The 21901-nt window shown below is 52.4% G+C and overlaps 1 protein-coding gene across 1 annotated transcript; it reads left to right on the forward strand.

The window, feature by feature from the left end:
• The first annotated feature begins 293 nt into the window (after positions 1–293).
• On the forward strand, positions 294–18910 carry LOC148140869 (class I histocompatibility antigen, F10 alpha chain-like). The gene is made up of 6 exons (XM_087979664.1): positions 294–569; positions 686–964; positions 3012–3131; positions 4051–4083; positions 4804–4839; positions 18460–18910. Exons 1-5 carry the CDS (start codon positions 359–361, stop codon positions 4833–4835), a joined length of 675 nt encoding a protein of 224 aa, XP_087835790.1. The 5' UTR covers positions 294–358; the 3' UTR covers positions 4836–4839; positions 18460–18910.
• The last annotated feature ends 2991 nt before the right edge of the window (positions 18911–21901 follow it).

Here is a 21901-nt window from a genome sequence, read left to right on the forward strand (position 1 = left end):
TGTGATTGAAACAAATGACCAGAAGAACTGGGCCTGTCGTTCCAGGACAGTGGGAATGTGAGCGCTGGAATTCTGACCCGGATCGGAGAGCCCATTCCCTATCTGCTCCAGGTTGAGGGGTGAGGCAACCACTGGAGAAAGGGTCAGTGCTGCCTGAGTCTGGGGCCCTGGAGATTAGCACCGTGTGTAACCCCCTCTCCCTGGCCCTGATACAGGATCCCCCTTCCCCTTTGATCAGATTGTTCCTCTGGTTATTAATTATTAATTATCTATGACTGTTTGATCACCAACAGGAATTCATATTTTTCAACGGATAACTACTGTTGAGGTCAGTGATGATGGCAGCATTAAGACATCGATGAGATTTGGATTTGATGGAGAAGACTTTATCAGTTTAGACCCAGACAGAATGAGATGGATCACATCCAATCCCATTGCAGTGATGACTAAAGAGAAATGGGATTCTGATGATTCCTGGAACAACTACTGGAAAAGACACCTGGAAGATGCATATATTGAAAATTTGAACACATACCTGAAAGCTGGAAAGGAATATTTCACAAGGAAAGGTATGTATTTCAGTTTTGTTCCATGTTCCGATCTAACCTCACTGATCTGTGAAACCGCTCTCCCATTCCATTCAGTGTCTGTCTATTGTTTGTGGTTTCACTCTTTCCCATCACAGTTCAGCCTGAAGTGTTCATCTCCAGGAGGGAGCCCAATGGTCAGGACAAGCCGCTCACTCTCTCCTGCCTGGTCACTGGGTTTTATCCTGTAGACATCGAGATGACCTGGCTAAGGAATGGAGAGGTCATGTCTGAGACCCAATCCTCGGGGGTTCGACCGAACCACGATGGGACCCATCAGATCCAGAAAGAGATTGAGATCAATGCTGGGGATGAGGATCAATACTCCTGTCACATTGAACACAGCAGCCTGGCAGAGGCCCAGCTCTATCAGTGGGGTAAGGGACTGGTGTGTGTGTGTGTGTGTTCTGTGTCTGTGTGTCTGTGTCTGTGTGTGTGTGTGTGTGTGTGTGTCTGTGTGTGTGTGTCTGTGTGTGTGTGTGTCTGTGTGTGTGTGTGTGTGTGTCTGTGTGTGTGTGTATCTGTGTGTGTGTGTACATGTGACAGATGGAACCATTTAGAGGACACTTTTTCACTTCCTTGTTTGCAACTACCCACCTTGTTCTCTGTGTTGATATGTCATGTTGGTCTCACTGAGTTAAAGATTTCAATTCTGAGTATGAAAGGGCCTCTGAATCCCAAGCTTCCAGAGCCTTTTGGGGATTCCAGATTCCCACAGCCCTGTTATTGGTGAAGTATTTGTTGATTTCCCTCTGGAATAATCTCACTAGAATTACAAGAAGATTCTCTTGTATTCCAGGCTTCAGCACCAGACATGGGCCCAGATTGTCCAGCAGCCAGACAGTCAGAGACTGAGAGAGGAGGGACTGGACCCCTCAGAATTCCTGACTCACTCATGGGATTTGTCTGGGAAGTTTCAACTTCCGATGGACAATTACCTCGCATCTGGAACCCTCTGGAAAGATCTCAGGGTTTGAGGTTAGGGATTGGAAGCTTCTTTAACTCCTAGTGTGATGATGCTGCCACTTTAAAAGGTTGTTGGTGTCCTAGTTTTTGTTTTGAAGGGAGGTTGTAAGGCAGAGGCAACAAACCTGCCGCTGATGATGACTGAGGTAAGCCAGTTGTGAGGCCTTGGGGTTTTTTAAGTTGGAACAATAGAAGCAGTCTGAATGGGCGTGGCCAGCTCTCACAGATCCAGATTTCGCAGTTTGGTTTTTTTCAGTTACCACAGAAGCCTTTGGGGTCTCAAAAGAGTTGGCAGCTTCAGTGAGTGTCACCTGGCTACTACTTTCTACATTTATTTCTTGATATTATTTCCTCCTGGATTGGAGAACTGCATGTAAGAATCTTTGTCTGAAATTACCTTTTTTCCAAGATGTTTATAGGACGTTACAATATTGCTGCAGTTAATTAGTAATAGGTACCGTATTCGGTTGCATTTTTCAATTGTAAGTTATTCTAAATTTCTTTTTCTTTTGTTTGTATTTTAATGACAGCGTTTAAGTAAATTATGTTTTGCTTAACGTCGAGTTTTTTGACCACCTGCGTTGTATCTGGAACACTGCATTTCCCATTCAGCTTTAAAATAAGAAACAGTTCAGATCTAGACTTCTTCAAATATTTTGAGGGGGCCTGGTTTGGTCCCTAACACCAGAGAGCTGGAAAGCCGACCATCTCCAAACGTACTGCTGATCCCACCATTCACACACTGACGAGGATATCTGGTCAGCGTGGGCAAGTTGGACTGAACATACACACTTGTTGTGTGACTCTTTAACTCTTTGACTCCATCCCCTCAAAATACATAACCTGACATTCTGCAACCAACACTTGACCTCTCCCCAGCACCAACACCAGCTCACCGCCTCCAGACGTCTGTCAGACTCGCAGTGCATCACCCTGGACAGATAACTGGGACACAACACAGAACTCCACAACTGGATCCCTAACAAGGCCCCCTCATCAGCCCACTGTGGCACCCAAACCCCATTCCATTGGTACTCAACATCCCCAACACTCACCAGTGAGTTCCCAAACTGCCCCTTGCCCAACCACTGAGGAAGTGCCTTTCTGGGAGACCGAACTACACCCCTCCAACCATTCCCTCACTCCTTCACCTCACCCAAGGCCGATCTACCCCACCAGCACTAGTAAGGACAGGACACAGAGATATTGGGGAGAATGGGAACTGAACTGTCTGGGGAGGTAACCCCCAGGACAGGCACAACACGATGTTTATACCCCTATCAATGGGATCCTTGGTGACTTCACTGGAGAGTGAAATCGGGAGAGGGTCAAACCCGCATTTCAACCAATCCCAACAATTCCCAACAGCTCGGAGCAGTTATAATTGTTCCCAATCAACACAGTTAGAAATAAATCCAGGAACAGAGAGAATCCTGATATATTTCCAATGTGTTTCAGAAAATCTGAAAAGCAATTGGCTGCATTCCCAACTTGTAAGTCTCATTGCATCAATGGTCATTCTATTGGCTGTTATTGTCGGGATAGTCGGAATAATCATCTGGAAATGGTCACGGAGAGGTAAGAATCAGAGAGAGGGGAATGTAGAACTGAGGGGACAGAGTGAGTGTGGGGGGATCTCCAGTACTGGGAGTACAGGGCACTGTGGGGAATGGAACTGATTGAATTCCCACACACAGATCCACACGTATAAACACGTCTCGTTCCCTGTCTGATCTTCCTTTGGACCAGGTCTAATATTTATCATTAAACCCACTGCACCTAATCAGATCCTCACTGACTGAATATTAATGGAATGGAAGGGATTTTCTGCATCTCCATAAAGTGAAAGGATGGACGGGAGTGTGGGAATGAGGATTTCTGACACAATCCCTGTAAAACCTTCCTTCCTGCCTTGTTTGGGCACCATCTCCTTGATAGATTTTGAAGATCTCTCTCCCTTAATGAGTTTGTACAGTTTTGGATGACTTATTAGTTTGGTTTGAGCCTCGACGTGTGACTGATACCGATCATGTTATTCCAGGCATTTGGTTTGTCTCCAGTACCACCGTATTTTTAATGTTTTGGAATGATCTCTCTGCCCCATTTAATGGGATTCTGGATCATCCCTTCTCTTGTTATCCAGCTGTTGACACTTTCCTCCCACCATCTGACATTTGTGATCACCTGCAGAGACTCTACTCACCCCATTTGGATGATCTTTTGATCTCTCTGCCCATTGATCTCCCTGCTGATAAATTCGGTGTCTGTGAGCTTCTCTCTCACTTCACCTGAGGAAGGGGCTACGCTCAGAAAGCTTGTGATTTCAAACAAACCTGTTGGACTGTAACTTGGGGCCGTGTGTGATTTCTGACTGTGTTCACACGAGTCCAATACCTACACCCCCACATCAATCTCCATCCCCTCACACTTGTTGTGTTCTCACTCTCTGAGAATGGATTATTCCCCATCCTAATGGACATTTATTTTGTTTCTGCAGGTTCACCAAATGGGACCTACACAACAGCTCCCAGTAAGTGACTGAGGGGACAGAGTGTTGGGAATGATGGAGAAGGTAATGGGAGGTGTAGAGTAGATTCCCTACAGTGTGGAAACAGACCCTTCAGCCCAACAAGTCCACACAGACCCTCCAAAGAGTAACCTGCCCAGACCCATTCCCCTACCCTATATTTACCCCTGACTAACACACCTAACACTATGGGCAATGTAACATGGCCAATTCACCTGACCTGCACACCTTTGGATTGTGGGAGGAAACCGGAGCACCCGGAGGAAACCCACACAGACACAGGGAGTATGTGCAAAGTCCGCACAGTCATCCGAAGTGGGAATTGTACCCGGGTCCCTGGTGCTGTGAGGCAACAGTGCTAACCACTGAGCCACCGTGCTGCCCCTATTAGAGTGTAGAGTTATATTTGCCAGGGTGTTGCTCAGGGTGATGGGTCCATCTCCTCACAATGCTGTTTCTCAGCCAACACTCTCTTATCGTCCTGTTTCTCTACTCCATGTCCCCAGTGTCTCTCCTTCGAATTGTCACCCTCCATTCTCTTCCCCCACTGCCCCTCCCTCCACTCACTCACCCTTAATTCCCACTGGGGGGGGGGCTCGGAGAGTCTGGTTAGTTAGTGCTGAGGGTGATTAAATCCTGGGTCCAGTGAGTGATAGAGAATATCTCACACTGTCTCATTTTATATTTGATATAACTTCTCACATTCTGTTTTTATTTTCTCAGCTTCTGATATCTCTGGTGCAGCTTCTTCATGATTCAGTAAGTGACATGTCAACTTTTCTCTGACTGAGATTTATTCAGATTTATATTCTCTAGATTTATTTGTAGCATTTTCACATCCCTCCTGACCCTGTTCCACCCTCCCAGACACTGTTAAACCCTGTCAGACTAATTCCCCTCCCCTCCTGACCCTGTCCCACCCTCCCAGACACTGTTAAACCCTGTCAGACTAATTCCCCTCCCCTCCTGACCCTGTCCCACCCTCCCAGACACTGTTAAACCCTGTCAGACAAATCCCCCTCCCCTCCTGACCATGTCGCACCCTCCCAGACACTGTTAAATCCTGTCAGACGAATTCCCCTCCCCTCCTCACCCTGTCCCACTCTCCCAGACACTGTCAAACCCTGTCAGACTAATCACCCTCCCCTCCTGACCCTGTCCCACCGTCCCAGAACACTGTTAAACCCTGTCAGACTAATTCCCTTACCCTCCTGACCCTGTCCAACCCTCCCAGTCACTGTTAAACCCTGTCAGACTAATACCCCTCCCCTCCTGACCCTGTTCCACCCTCCCAGTCACTGTTAAACCCTGTCAGACTAATTCCCCTCCCCTCCTGACCCTGTCCCACCCTCCCAGGCACTGTTAAATCCTGTCAGACTAATTCCCCACCCCTGCTGACCCTGTCCCACCCTCCCAGACACTGTGAAACCATGTCAGACTAATCCCCCTCCCCTCCTGACACTGACCCACCCTCCCAGACACTGTTAAACCCTGTCAGACTAATTCCCCTCCACTCCTGACCCTGTCACCCCCTCCCAGTCACTGTTAAACCCTGTCAGACTAATCCCCCTCCCCTCCTGACCCTGTCCCACTCCCCCAGAACACTGTTAAACCCTGTCAGACTAATTCCTCTCCCCTCCTGACCCTGTCCCAACCTCCCAGTCACTGTTAAACACTGTCAGACTAATTCCCCTCCCCTCCTGACCCTGTCCCACACTCCCAGTCACTGTTAAACCCTGTCAGACAAATCCCCTCCCTTCCTGACCCTGTCCCACCCTCCCAGACACTGTTAAACCCTGTCAGACTAATTCCCTTCCCATCCTGACCCTGTCCCTCCCTCCCAGTCACTGTTAAACCCTGTCAGACTAATTCCCCTCGCCTCCTGACCCTGTCCCTCCCTCCCAGTCACTGTTAAACCCTGTCAGACTAATTCCACTACCCACCTGACCCTGTCCCACCCTCCCAGACACTGTTAAACCCTGTCAGACTAATTCCCCTACCCACCTGACCCTGTCCCTCCCTCCCAGACACTGTTAAACCCTGTCAGACTAATTCCCCTCCCCTCCTGACCCTGTCCCAGCCTCCCAGTCACTGTTAAACCCTGTTAGACTAATTCCCCTCCCCTCCTGACCCTGTCCCACCCTCCCAGTCACTGTTAACCCTGTCAGACAAATTCCCCTCCCCTCCTGACCCTGTCCCACCATCCCAGACACTGTTAAAGCCTGTCAGACTAATTCCCCTCCCCTCCTGACCCTGTCCCACCCTCCCAGACACTGTTAAACCCTGTCAGACTAATTCCCCTCCTCTCCTGACCCTGACCCACCCTCCCAGACACTGTTAAACCCTGTCAGACTTATTCCCCTCCCCTCCTGACCCTGACACAACCTCCCAATTACTGTTATACCCTGTCAGACTAATTCCCCTCCCCTCCTGACCCTGTCCCACCCTCCTAGACACTCTTAAACCCTGCCAGACAAATTCCCCTTCCCTCCTGACCCTGTCCAACCCTCCCAGTCACTGTTAAACCCTGTCAGACTAATACCCCTCCCCTCCTGACCCTGTCCCACCCTCCCAGGCACTGTTAAATCCTGTCAGACTAATTCCCCACCCCTGCTGACCCTGTCCCACCCTCCCAGACACTGTGAAACCATGTCAGACTAATCAGCCTCCCCTCCTGACACTGACCCACCCTCCCAGACACTGTTAAACCCTGTCAGACTAATTCCCCTCCACTCCTGACCCTGTCACCCCCTCCCAGTCACTGTTAAACCCTGTCAGACTAATCCCCCTCCCCTCCTGACCCTGTCCCACTCTCCCAGAACACTGTTAAACCCTGTCAGACTAACTCCCCTCCCCTCCTGACCCTGTCCCAACCTCCCAGTCACTGTTAAACACTGTCAGACTAATTCCCCTCCCCTCCTGACCCTGTCCCTCCCTCCCAGTCACTGTTAAACCCTGTCAGACTAATTCCCCTCGCCTCCTGACCCTGTCCCTCCCTCCCAGTCACTGTTAAACCCTGTCAGACTAATTCCACTACCCACCTGACCCTGTCCCACCCTCCCAGACACTGTTAAACCCTGTCAGACTAATTCCCCTACCCACCTGACCCTGTCCCTCCCTCCCAGTCACTGTTAAACCCTGTCAGACTAATCCCCCTCCCCTCCTGACCCTGTCCCACTCTCCCAGAACACTGTTAAACCCTGTCAGACTAACTCCCCTCCCCTCCTGACCCTATCCCAACCTCCCAGTCACTGTTAAACACTGTCAGACTAATTCCCCTCCCCTCCTGACCCTGTCCCACACTCCCAGTCACTGTTAAACCCTGTCAGACAAATCCCCTCCCCTCCTGACCCTGTCCCTCCCTCCCAGTCACTGTTAAACCCTGTCAGACTAATTCCCCTCGCCTCCTGACCCTGTCCCTCCCTCCCAGTCACTGTTAAACCCTGTCAGACTAATTCCACTACCCACCTGACCCTGTCCCACCCTCCCAGACACTGTTAAACCCTGTCAGACTAATTCCCCTACCCACCTGACCCTGTCCCTCCCTCCCAGACACTGTTAAACCCTGTCAGACTAATTCCCCTCCCCTCCTGACCCTGTCCCAGCCTCCCAGTCACTGTTAAACCCTGTTAGACTAATTCCCCTCCCCTCCTGACCCTGTCCCACCCTCCCAGACACTGTTAAACCCTGTCAGACTAATTCCCTTCCCATCCTGACCCTGTCCCTCCCTCCCAGTCACTGTTAAACCCTGTCAGACTAATTCCCCTCGCCTCCTGACCCTGTCCCTCCCTCCCAGTCACTGTTAAACCCTGTCAGACTAATTCCACTACCCACCTGACCCTGTCCCACCCTCCCAGACACTGTTAAACCCTGTCAGACTAATTCCCCTACCCACCTGACCCTGTCCCTCCCTCCCAGACACTGTTAAACCCTGTCAGACTAATTCCCCTCCCCTCCTGACCCTGTCCCAGCCTCCCAGTCACTGTTAAACCCTGTTAGACTAATTCCCCTCCCCTCCTGACCCTGTCCCACCCTCCCAGTCACTGTTAACCCTGTCAGACAAATTCCCCTCCCCTCCTGACCCTGTCCCACCATCCCAGACACTGTTAAAGCCTGTCAGACTAATTCCCCTCCCCTCCTGACCCTGTCCCACCCTCCCAGACACTGTTAAACCCTGTCAGACTAATTCCCCTCCTCTCCTGACCCTGACCCACCCTCCCAGACACTGTTAAACCCTGTCAGACTTATTCCCCTCCCCTCCTGACCCTGTCCCACCCTCCCAATTACTGTTATACCCTGTCAGACTAATTCCCCTCCCCTCCTGACCCTGTCCCACCCTCCTAGACACTCTTAAACCCTGCCAGACAAATTCCCCTTCCCTCCTGACCCTGTCCAACCCTCCCAGTCACTGTTAAACCCTGTCAGACTAATACCCCTCCCCTCCTGACCCTGTCCCACCCTCCCAGGCACTGTGAAACCATGTCAGACTAATCCCCCTCCCCTCCTGACACTGACCCACCCTCCCAGACACTGTTAAACCCTGTCAGACTAATTCCCCTCCACTCCTGACCCTGTCACCCCCTCCCAGTCACTGTTAAACCCTGTCAGACTAATCCCCCTCCCCTCCTGACCCTGTCCCACTCTCCCAGAACACTGTTAAACCCTGTCAGACTAACTCCCCTCCCCTCCTGACCCTGTCCCAACCTCCCAGTCACTGTTAAACACTGTCAGACTAATTCCCCTCCCCTCCTGACCCTGTCCCACACTCCCAGTCACTGTTAAACCCTGTCAGACAAATCCCCTCCCCTCCTGACCCTGTCCCTCCCTCCCAGTCACTGTTAAACCCTGTCAGACTAATTCCCCTCGCCTCCTGACCCTGTCCCTCCCTCCCAGTCACTGTTAAACCCTGTCAGACTAATTCCACTACCCACCTGACCCTGTCCCACCCTCCCAGACACTGTTAAACCCTGTCAGACTAATTCCCCTACCCACCTGACCCTGTCCCTCCCTCCCAGTCACTGTTAAACCCTGTCAGACTAATCCCCCTCCCCTCCTGACCCTGTCCCACTCTCCCAGAACACTGTTAAACCCTGTCAGACTAACTCCCCTCCCCTCCTGACCCTGTCCCTCCCTCCCAGTCACTGTTAAACCCTGTCAGACTAATTCCCCTCGCCTCCTGACCCTGTCCCTCCCTCCCAGTCACTGTTAAACCCTGTCAGACTAATCACCCTCCCCTCCTGACCCTGTCCCACCGTCCCAGAACACTGTTAAACCCTGTCAGACTAATTCCCCTCCCCTCCTGACCCTGTCCCACCCTCCCAGGCACTGTTAAATCCTGTCAGACTAATTCCCCACCCCTGCTGACCCTGTCCCACCCTCCCAGACACTGTGAAACCATGTCAGACTAATCCCCCTCCCCTCCTGACACTGACCCACCCTCCCAGACACTGTTAAACCCTGTCAGACTAATTCCCCTCCCCTCCTGACCCTGTCCCACACTCCCAGTCACTGTTAAACCCTGTCAGACAAATCCCCTCCCTTCCTGACCCTGTCCCACCCTCCCAGACACTGTTAAACCCTGTCAGACTAATTCCCTTCCCATCCTGACCCTGTCCCTCCCTCCCAGTCACTGTTAAACCCTGTCAGACTAATTCCCCTCGCCTCCTGACCCTGTCCCTCCCTCCCAGTCACTGTTAAACCCTGTCAGACTAATTCCACTACCCACCTGACCCTGTCCCACCCTCCCAGACACTGTTAAACCCTGTCAGACTAATTCCCCTACCCACCTGACCCTGTCCCTCCCTCCCAGACACTGTTAAACCCTGTCAGACTAATTCCCCTCCCCTCCTGACCCTGTCCCAGCCTCCCAGTCACTGTTAAACCCTGTTAGACTAATTCCCCTCCCCTCCTGACCCTGTCCCACCCTCCCAGTCACTGTTAACCCTGTCAGACAAATTCCCCTCCCCTCCTGACCCTGTCCCACCATCCCAGACACTGTTAAAGCCTGTCAGACTAATTCCCCTCCCCTCCTGACCCTGTCCCACCCTCCCAGACACTGTTAAACCCTGTCAGACTAATTCCCCTCCTCTCCTGACCCTGACCCACCCTCCCAGACACTGTTAAACCCTGTCAGACTTATTCCCCTCCCCTCCTGACCCTGACACAACCTCCCAATTACTGTTATACCCTGTCAGACTAATTCCCCTCCCCTCCTGACCCTGTCCCACCCTCCTAGACACTCTTAAACCCTGCCAGACAAATTCCCCTTCCCTCCTGACCCTGTCCAACCCTCCCAGTCACTGTTAAACCCTGTCAGACTAATACCCCTCCCCTCCTGACCCTGTCCCACCCTCCCAGGCACTGTTAAATCCTGTCAGACTAATTCCCCACCCCTGCTGACCCTGTCCCACCCTCCCAGACACTGTGAAACCATGTCAGACTAATCAGCCTCCCCTCCTGACACTGACCCACCCTCCCAGACACTGTTAAACCCTGTCAGACTAATTCCCCTCCACTCCTGACCCTGTCACCCCCTCCCAGTCACTGTTAAACCCTGTCAGACTAATCCCCCTCCCCTCCTGACCCTGTCCCACTCTCCCAGAACACTGTTAAACCCTGTCAGACTAACTCCCCTCCCCTCCTGACCCTGTCCCAACCTCCCAGTCACTGTTAAACACTGTCAGACTAATTCCCCTCCCCTCCTGACCCTGTCCCTCCCTCCCAGTCACTGTTAAACCCTGTCAGACTAATTCCCCTCGCCTCCTGACCCTGTCCCTCCCTCCCAGTCACTGTTAAACCCTGTCAGACTAATTCCACTACCCACCTGACCCTGTCCCACCCTCCCAGACACTGTTAAACCCTGTCAGACTAATTCCCCTACCCACCTGACCCTGTCCCTCCCTCCCAGTCACTGTTAAACCCTGTCAGACTAATCCCCCTCCCCTCCTGACCCTGTCCCACTCTCCCAGAACACTGTTAAACCCTGTCAGACTAACTCCCCTCCCCTCCTGACCCTATCCCAACCTCCCAGTCACTGTTAAACACTGTCAGACTAATTCCCCTCCCCTCCTGACCCTGTCCCACACTCCCAGTCACTGTTAAACCCTGTCAGACAAATCCCCTCCCCTCCTGACCCTGTCCCTCCCTCCCAGTCACTGTTAAACCCTGTCAGACTAATTCCCCTCGCCTCCTGACCCTGTCCCTCCCTCCCAGTCACTGTTAAACCCTGTCAGACTAATTCCACTACCCACCTGACCCTGTCCCACCCTCCCAGACACTGTTAAACCCTGTCAGACTAATTCCCCTACCCACCTGACCCTGTCCCTCCCTCCCAGACACTGTTAAACCCTGTCAGACTAATTCCCCTCCCCTCCTGACCCTGTCCCAGCCTCCCAGTCACTGTTAAACCCTGTTAGACTAATTCCCCTCCCCTCCTGACCCTGTCCCACCCTCCCAGACACTGTTAAACCCTGTCAGACTAATTCCCTTCCCATCCTGACCCTGTCCCTCCCTCCCAGTCACTGTTAAACCCTGTCAGACTAATTCCCCTCGCCTCCTGACCCTGTCCCTCCCTCCCAGTCACTGTTAAACCCTGTCAGACTAATTCCACTACCCACCTGACCCTGTCCCACCCTCCCAGACACTGTTAAACCCTGTCAGACTAATTCCCCTACCCACCTGACCCTGTCCCTCCCTCCCAGACACTGTTAAACCCTGTCAGACTAATTCCCCTCCCCTCCTGACCCTGTCCCAGCCTCCCAGTCACTGTTAAACCCTGTTAGACTAATTCCCCTCCCCTCCTGACCCTGTCCCACCCTCCCAGTCACTGTTAACCCTGTCAGACAAATTCCCCTCCCCTCCTGACCCTGTCCCACCATCCCAGACACTGTTAAAGCCTGTCAGACTAATTCCCCTCCCCTCCTGACCCTGTCCCACCCTCCCAGACACTGTTAAACCCTGTCAGACTAATTCCCCTCCTCTCCTGACCCTGACCCACCCTCCCAGACACTGTTAAACCCTGTCAGACTTATTCCCCTCCCCTCCTGACCCTGTCCCACCCTCCCAATTACTGTTATACCCTGTCAGACTAATTCCCCTCCCCTCCTGACCCTGTCCCACCCTCCTAGACACTCTTAAACCCTGCCAGACAAATTCCCCTTCCCTCCTGACCCTGTCCAACCCTCCCAGTCACTGTTAAACCCTGTCAGACTAATACCCCTCCCCTCCTGACCCTGTCCCACCCTCCCAGGCACTGTGAAACCATGTCAGACTAATCCCCCTCCCCTCCTGACACTGACCCACCCTCCCAGACACTGTTAAACCCTGTCAGACTAATTCCCCTCCACTCCTGACCCTGTCACCCCCTCCCAGTCACTGTTAAACCCTGTCAGACTAATCCCCCTCCCCTCCTGACCCTGTCCCACTCTCCCAGAACACTGTTAAACCCTGTCAGACTAACTCCCCTCCCCTCCTGACCCTGTCCCAACCTCCCAGTCACTGTTAAACACTGTCAGACTAATTCCCCTCCCCTCCTGACCCTGTCCCACACTCCCAGTCACTGTTAAACCCTGTCAGACAAATCCCCTCCCCTCCTGACCCTGTCCCTCCCTCCCAGTCACTGTTAAACCCTGTCAGACTAATTCCCCTCGCCTCCTGACCCTGTCCCTCCCTCCCAGTCACTGTTAAACCCTGTCAGACTAATTCCACTACCCACCTGACCCTGTCCCACCCTCCCAGACACTGTTAAACCCTGTCAGACTAATTCCCCTACCCACCTGACCCTGTCCCTCCCTCCCAGTCACTGTTAAACCCTGTCAGACTAATCCCCCTCCCCTCCTGACCCTGTCCCACTCTCCCAGAACACTGTTAAACCCTGTCAGACTAACTCCCCTCCCCTCCTGACCCTGTCCCTCCCTCCCAGTCACTGTTAAACCCTGTCAGACTAATTCCCCTCGCCTCCTGACCCTGTCCCTCCCTCCCAGTCACTGTTAAACCCTGTCAGACTAATTCCACTACCCACCTGACCCTGTCCCACCCTCCCAGACACTGTTAAACCCTGTCAGACTAATTCCCCTACCCACCTGACCCTGTCCCTCCCTCCCAGTCACTGTTAAACCCTGTCAGACTAATCCCCCTCCCCTCCTGACCCTGTCCCACTCTCCCAGAACACTGTTAAACCCTGTCAGACTAACTCCCCTCCCCTCCTGACCCTGTCCCAACCTCCCAGTCACTGTTAAACACTGTCAGACTAATTCCCCTCCCCTCCTGACCCTGTCCCACACTCCCAGTCACTGTTAAACCCTGTCAGACAAATCCCCTCCCCTCCTGACCCTGTCCCTCCCTCCCAGTCACTGTTAAACCCTGTCAGACTAATTCCACTACCCACCTGACCCTGTCCCATCCTCCCAGACACTGTTAAACCCTGTCAGACTAATTCCCCTACCCACCTGACCCTGTCCCTCCCTCCCAGACACTGTTAAACCCTGTCAGACTAATTCCCCTCCCCTCCTGACCCTGTCCCAGCCTCCCAGTCACTGTTAAACCCTGTTAGACTAATTCCCCTCCCCTCCTGACCCTGCCCCACCCTCCTAGTCACTGTTAACCCTGTCAGACTAATTCCCCTCCACTCCTGACCCTGTCCCACCATCCCAGACACTGTTAAAGCCTGTCAGACTAATTCCCCTCCCCTCCTGACCCTGTCCCACCCTCCCAGACACTGTTAAACCCTGTCAGACTAATACCCCTCCCCTCCTGACCCTGACCCACCCTCCCAGACATTGTTAAACCCTGTCAGACTAATTCGCCTCCCCTCCTGATCCTGTCCAACCCTCCCAGACACTGTTAAACCCTGTCAGACTAATACCCCTCCCCTCCTGATGCTGTCCCACCCTCGCAGTCACTGTTAAACCCTGTCAGACTAATTCCCCTCCCCTCCTGACCCTGCCCCATTCTTCCAGACACTGTTAAACCCTGTCAGACTAATTCCCCTCCCCTCCTGACCCTGTCCCACCCTCCCAGACACTGTTAAACCCTGTCAGACTAATTCCCCTCCCCTCCTGACCCTGTCCCACCCTCCCAGTCACTGTTAAATCCTGTCAGACTAATTCCCCTCCTCTCCTGACCCTGACCCACCCTCCCAGACACTGTTAAACCCTGTCAGACTAATTCCCCTCCCCTCCTGACCCTGTCCCACCCTCCCAGACACTGTTAAACCCTGTCAGACTAATTCCCCTCCCCTCCTGACCCTGTCACCACCTCCCAGTCACTGTTAAACCCTGTCAGACTAATCCCCCTCCCCTCCTGACCCTGTCCCACTCTCCCAGAACACTGTTAAACCCTGTCAGACTAACTCCCCTCCCCTCCTGACCCTGTCCCAACCTCCCAGTCACTATTAAACACTGTCAGACTAATTCCCCTCCCCTCCTGACCCTGTCCCACACTCCCAGTCACTGTTAAACCCTGTCAGACAAATCCCCTCCCCTCCTGACCCTGTCCCACCCTCCCAGACACTGTTAAACCCTGTCAGACTAATTCCCTTCCCATCCTGACCCTGTCCCTCCCTCCCAGTCACTGTTAAACCCTGTCAGACTAATTCCCCTTGCCTCCTGATCATGTCCCTCCCTCCCAGTCACTGTTAAACCCTGTCAGACTAATTCCACTATCCACCTGACCCTGTTCCACCCTCCCAGACACTGTTAAACCCTGTCAGACTAATTCCCCTACCCACCTGACCCTGTCCCTCCCTCCCAGACACTGTTAAACCCTGTCAGACTAATTCCCCTCCCCTCCTGACCCTGTCCCAGCCTCCCAGTCACTGTTAAACCCTGTTCGACTCATTTCCCTCCCCTCCTGACCCTGTCCCACCCTCCCAGTCACTGTTAACCCTGTCAGACTAATTCCCCTCCCCTCCTGACCCTGTCCCACCATCCCAGACACTGTTAAAGCCTGTCAGACTAATTCCCCTCCCCTCCTGACCCTGTCCCACCCTCCCAGACACTGTTAAACACTGTCAGACTAATTCCCCTCCTCTCCTGACCCTGACCCACCCTCCCAGACACTGTTAAACCCTGTCAGACTTATTCCCCTCCCCTCCTGACCCTGACACACCCTCCCAGTTACTGTTATACCCTGTCAGACTAATTCCCCTCCCCTCCTGACCCTGTCCCACCCTCCCAGACACTCTTAAACCCTGCCAGACAAATTCCCCTACCCTCCTGACCCTGTCCCACCCTCCCAGACACTGTTAAACCCTGTCAGACTAATTCCCCTCCCCTCCTGACCCTGACCCACCCTCCCAGACATTGTTAAACCCTGTCAGACTAATACCCCTCCCCTCCTGACCCTGTCCCACCCTCCCAGTCACTGTTAAACCCTGTCAGACTAATTCCCCTCCCCTCCTGATCCTGTCCAACCCTCCCAAACACTGTTAAACCCTGTCAGACTAATACCCATCCCCTCCTGATGCTGTCCCACCCTCGCAGTCACTGTTAAACCCTGTCAGACTAATTCCCCTCCCCTCCTGACCCTGCCCCATTCTTGCAGACACTGTTAAACCCTGTCAGACTAATTCCCCTCCCCTCCTGACCCTGTCCCACCCTCCCAGTCACTGTTAAACCCTGTCAGACTAATTCCCCTCCTCCCCTGACCCTGACCCACCCTCCCAGACACTGTTAAACCCTGTCAGACTAATTCCCCTCCCCTCCTGACCCTGTCCCACCCTCCCAGTCACTGTTAAATCCTGTCAGAGGAATTCCCCTCCCCTCCTGACCCTGTCCCACACTCCCAGTCACTGTTAAACCCTGTCAGACTAATTCCCCTCCTCTCCTGACACTGACCCACCCTCCCAGACACTGTTAAACCCTGTCAGACTAATTCCCCTCCCCTCCTGACCCTGTCCCACCCTCCCAGACACTGTTAAACTCTGTCAGATTAATTCCCCTCCCCTCCTGACCCTGTCCCACACTCCCAGTCACTGTTAAACCCTGTCAGACTAATTCCCCTCCTCTCCTGACACTGACCCACCCTCCCAGACACTGTTAAACCCTGTCAGACTAATTCCCCTCCCCTGCTGACCCTGACCCACCCTCCCAGACACTGTTAAACTCTGTCAGACTAATTCCCCTCCTCTCCTGACCCTGTCCCACCCTCCCAGTCACTGTTAAATCCTGTCAGACTAATTCCCCTCCCCTGCTGACCCTGTCCCACCCTCCCAGACACTGTTAAACCCTGTCAGACTAATTCCCCTCCCCTCCTGACCCTGACCCACCCTCCCAGTCACTGTTATACCCTGTCAGACTAATTCCCCTCCTCTCCTGACCCTGTCCCACCCTCCCAGACACTCTTAAACCCTGTCAGACTTATTCCCCTCCCCTCCTGACCCTGAACCACCCTCCCAGTCACTGTTATACCCTGTCAGACTAATTCCCCTCCTCTCCTGACCCTGTCCCACCCTCCCAGACACTCTTAAACCCTGCCAGACAAATTCCCCTACCCTCCTGACCCTGTCCCACCCTCCCAGACACTCTTAAACCCTGCCAGACAAATTCCCCTACCCTCCTGACCCTGTCCCACCCTCCCAGACACTGTTAAACCCTGTCAGACTAGTTCGCCTCCCCTCCTGACCCTGTCCCACCCTCCCAGTCACTGTTAAATCCTGTCAGACAAATCCCCTCCCCTCCTGACCCTGTCCCACCCTCCCAGTCACTGTTAAACCCTGTTAGACTAATTCCCCTCCCCTCCTGACCCTGCCCCACCCTCCTAGTCACTGTTAACCCTGTCAGACTAATTCCCCTCCACTCCTGACCCTGTCCCACCATCCCAGACACTGTTAAAGCCGGTCAGACCAGTTCCCCTCCCCTCCTGACCCTGTCCCACCCTCCCAGACACTGTTAAACCCTGTCAGACTAATACCCCTCCCCTCCTGACCCTGACCCACCCTCCCAGACATTGTTAAACCCTGTCAGACTAATTCGCCTCCCCTCCTGATCCTGTCCAACCCTCCCAGACACTGTTCAACCCTGTCAGACTAATACCCCTCCCCTCCTGATGCTGTCCCACCCTCGCAGTCACTGTTAAACCCTGTCAGACTAATTCCCCTCCCCTCCTGACCCTGCCCCATTCTTCCAGACACTGTTAAACCCTGTCAGACTAATTCCCCTCCCCTCCTGACCCTGTCCCACCCTCCCAGACACTGTTAAACCCTGTCAGACTAATTCCCCTCCCCTCCTGACCCTGTCCCACCCTTCCAGTCACTGTTAAACCCTGTCAGACTAATTCCCCTCCTCTCCTGACCCTGACCCACCCTCCCAGACACTGTTAAACCCTGTCAGACTAATTCCCCTCGCCTCCTGACCCTGTCCCACCCTCCCACACACTGTTAAACCCTGTCAGACTAATTCCTCTCCCCTCCTGACCCTGTCCCACCCTCCCAGTCACTGTTAAACCCTGTCAGACTAATTCCCCTCCTCTCCTGACCCTGACCCACCCTCCCAGACACTGTTAAACCCTGTCAGACTAATTCCCCTCCCCTCCTGACCCTGTCCCACCCTCCCAGACACTGTTAAACCCTGTCAGACTAATTCCCCTCCCCTCCTGACCCTGTCCCACCCTCCCAGTCACTGTTAAATCCTGTCAGACTAATTCCCCACCCCTCCTGACCCTGTCCCACCCTCCCAGTCACTGTTAAACCCTGTCAGACTAATTCCCCTCCTCTCCTGACCCTGACCCACCCTCCCAGACACTGTTAAACCCTGTCAGACTAATTCCCCTCTCCTCCTGACGATGTCCCACCCTCCCAGACACTGTTAAACTCTGTCAGATTAATTCCCCTCCCCTGCTGACCCTGTCCCACCCTCCCAGACACTGTTAAACCATGTCAGACTAATTCCCCTCCCCTCCTGACGCTGTCCCATCCTCCCAGACACTGTTAAACCCTGTCAGACTAATTCCCCTCCCCTCCTGACCCTGTCCCACCCTCCCAGACACTCTTAAACCCTGCCAGACAAATTCCCCTACCCTCCTGACCCTGTCCCACCCTCCCAGACACTGTTAAACCATGTCAGACTAATTCCCCTCCCCTCCTGACCCTGTCACCCCCTCCCAGTCACTGTTAAACCCTGTCAGACTAACTCCCCTCCCCTCCTGACCCTGAAGTAATTGCCTCGTATCTGTCCATTCCTGACCTTGTGGGTTTCCTGGGCCCCACCGCAGGACATTCCTGGAGCTTCATTGCAGAATAACGGGATTCTCCTGTTCCAGTGTGAACATGGACATCATTGTCTATCTTTCCATATCACAGCAGACACACAGAATTACAGCTCATTGTTCACACTCAATTCCTTCAGGACTGAGATCAATTTTTCTGGGAATGTGTTTCCACAGATTGAGCAGTGGATCCCAGATCCCAGGTTTGGATCCTAATTCTTCAAGTGGGACCTTCTCAAGTCGTGTTTTCATCCCGTCTCAGAAATGTGAGCAGTGTCACCGTCAGAGGGATCTTCACAGATGGTTCCTCCCTCACACTTTCTCATCCTCACTGTCTTCAGTGGGTCACTGATTGACCTGAAATGAAGCAACATCCTGAGGGAACTTGGAGACAGTTTTTATATTGAAAGAAATTGATTTTGCATCTGACGTTAACAAATTTCAACTGTTATGTCAACCTCTGCACATAAACATCAGTTTTACAAATTCGAATTCTTAAATAAATATATAAATATTATACATCTGAGTTATTGTTGAATACTAAAATCTATCACTACTTATCACCATTGTTTAACTACAATCACCAATATGTGTCATTTGTCATCATTAAAAGTTATTTATTGACTTACTAATTTTGATATTTTTATTAATATTTCACAAGAACAATTCTATTCATTTACACAGCAGCAGCTTGTGGCTCTTGGAACCAGCAGATGCTGAGCTTCAATTCAATGTGAACTGGGGGAGTTAAGACCATATCCATCTGCCTCTATTGTAAAATCCAATTCCCAGATGATAACTCCATACCCATCAACACAATCAGGGAAAGTCCATTCCCAGAGAGTGGGAACACACAAGTGTGAGGGAATGGAGATTGTGTCAGAACCTGATGGAGATTCTGGACATCGCTTCCATTCCATCGATATTCCCTGAGGATGTGTGTGTGTGTGGTGGGTTTGATGACCAACATCAGACTTGTACTAAAGGACATAACTGCTAGACTGGGTCTGCAGCAGGTCGTGAGGGAACCAACAAGAGGGAAAAACATACTTGATTCCATCTTTCCAATCTGCCAGCTGCAGGTACAAATGTCCATGACAGTCTCAGTGAGAGTGACCATCGCATTGTCCTTGTGGAGTCAAAGTCCCACTGTCACATTGGGAATAGCCTCCATCGTATTGTGTGGCACTATCACTGTGTTAAATGGAACAGACTTGGATCAGATCTAGCAGCTCAAGCCTGGGTATCCATGAGGCACTGTGGGCCATCAACAGCAGCAGAACCATACTCCAGCACAATCTGTAACCTCATGGCCTGGCATAGCCCCCACTGAACCATTAACACCAAGCCAGCGGATCAACCCTGGTTCAATGTGAGTGTAGGAGGGCATGCCACGAGCAGCAACAGACGTACCTGAAGATGAGGTGTCAACCTGGTGAAGCCACCAAACAGGATGACTTGCATGTCAAATAACATAAGCAGCAAGTGATAGACAGAGCTAAGCGATCCCACAATCAACAGATCCGATCTCAGCTCTGCAGTCCTGCCACATCCAGCCAACTCACTGGAGGCTCCACAAATATTCCCACTCTCACTGATGAAACAGCCCATTACATCAGTGTGAAAGATAGGCCTGAAGGTTTCACAGCAATCTTCAGTCAGAAGTGTCATCTCAGCCTCCTGCAGTGGTCCCCAGCATTACAGATACCAGTCTTCAGCCAATTCAATTCACTCCACGTGATATCAAGAAACAGTTGAAGACACTGGGTACTGCAAAGGCTTCAGGCCCTGACAACATTCAGGCAATAGTACTGAAGGCTTGTGCTCGAGAACTTGCCACTCCCCTATCCAAACTGTTCCAGTCCAGTTACAACACTGGCATCTACCCACCAATGTAGAAAATTGCCCGGGTATATCTTAGACACAAAAAGCAGGACAAACCCAATCTGCCCCATCAGTCTCCTCTCGATCATCAGTAAAGTGATGGAAGGTGTCATTAACAGTGCTATCAAGCAGCACCTGCTCAGCAATAACCTGCTCAGTGACGCCCAGTTTGGGCTCTGCCAGGGTCACTCAGCTCCTGACCTCAATACAGCCTTGGTTCGAACATGGACAAAAGAGCTGAATTCCAGAGGGGAGGTGGGAGTGACAGCCCCTGACATCAAGGCTGCATTCGACCGAGTGCGGCATCATGGAACTCGAGCAGAACTGGAATCAATGGGTATTGGGGGAAATCTCTCCAGTGGATAGAGTCATACCTGACACATAGGAAGGTGGTCTTGGTTGTTGGAGGTCAGTCACCTCAGCTCCAGGAAAGCTCTGCAGGAGTCCCTCAGGGTAATGTCCGAGGCTCAACCGTCATAAGGTCAGAAATGGGGATGCTTGCCAGTGATTGCACAATGTTCAGCACTATTTGCAACTCCTCAGACACTGAAGCAATCCATGTTCAAATGCAACAAGGTCTGGACAATATCCAGGCTTGGGCTGACAAGTGGCAAGTAACATTTGCGCCACACAAATGCCAAGTTATAACCATCACCAATAAGAGACAATCTCACCACCACCCCTTGGCATTCAATGGTGTTACCATCACTGAATCCCCCCACTGTCAACAGCCTGTGAGATATCATTGATCAGAAACTCAACAGGCCTCACCACATAAATGCAGGGTCGTCAAGAGCAGGTCAGAGGCTAGAGATACTGCAGCAAGTAATTCATCTCCTGATTTCCCAAAGCCTGTCCACCAACTACAAGACACAGGTCAGGAGTGTGATGGAATACTCCCTGCTTGCCTGGATGAGTACAGCCATCTCAACACTGTAGAAGCTTGATACCATCCAGGACCTAGCAACCCAACTGATTGGCACTGTATCCACCAACATCCAGTCCCTCCACCACTGACACTCAGTTACAGCAGTGTTTGCTATCTACAGAAATTCATCAAAGATCCTTAAACAGTGCCTTTCAAACCCTGGCTTGGTGGTAATGAGAGACTGGGGGTTGGGGTGAGCCATGAGGTTACAGTTTGTATTGGATGGCAGTTCTGCTGGTGTTGATGACCCACAGTACCTCATGGACACACAGTCTTCATCTGCTCGACCTGTTCGCATCCCACAGGAGGGGAGGGGCTTGGGGGTGTGCCATGAGGTTTAATGGGGAAATGTGTTCTCACAAGATGATTATTGGTAGGAGCAGGGTGCAGTGAACGGGCTGTAATCACCCGGCCCCCACTGGGTTCTCTGTACCTGACCCTCACCATCAATCTCCCCCCACCCCCCCAACACTGGGTGCTCTGTACCTGACTCTCACCATCAATCTCCCCCCACCCCCCACACTCCCCAACACTGGGTTCTCTGTACCTGACTCTCACCATCAATCCCTCCCCCCCCCACCCCCCAGCCCCCCCCACCCACACTGGGTTCTCTGTACCTGACTCTCACTATCAATCCCCCCTCATCCCCCCCCCAGACTGAGTTCTCTGTACCTGACTCTCACCATCAATCCCCCCCCCAAGCCTCACCCCCACAGTTTGCTCTCTCTAGCCGACTCTTCCCACCAAACCCCATACCAGATTCTCTGTGATTATATGATGCAAATAACTCTGTAAAACTCCTTTTCA

Source organism: Chiloscyllium plagiosum, unplaced genomic scaffold (genome assembly GCF_037043375.1).
Source record: "Chiloscyllium plagiosum isolate Xiang-an unplaced genomic scaffold, Cpla_swu_hap1 HiC_scaffold_35, whole genome shotgun sequence".
Classification (NCBI taxonomy): Eukaryota; Metazoa; Chordata; class Chondrichthyes; order Orectolobiformes; family Hemiscylliidae; genus Chiloscyllium; species Chiloscyllium plagiosum.

Bases quoted from the DNA above. Each gene is read 5' to 3' on its own strand.
- LOC148140869 (XM_087979664.1), top strand. From the start codon at position 359: ATGAGATTTGGATTTGATGGAGAAGACTTTATCAGTTTAGACCCAGAC. The intron at 570-685 runs GTATGTATTTCA...TTCCCATCACAG, and splicing joins GGAATATTTCACAAGGAAAG to TTCAGCCTGAAGTGTTCATC. The intron at 4,084-4,803 runs GTAAGTGACTGA...TTATTTTCTCAG, and splicing joins GACCTACACAACAGCTCCCA to CTTCTGATATCTCTGGTGCA.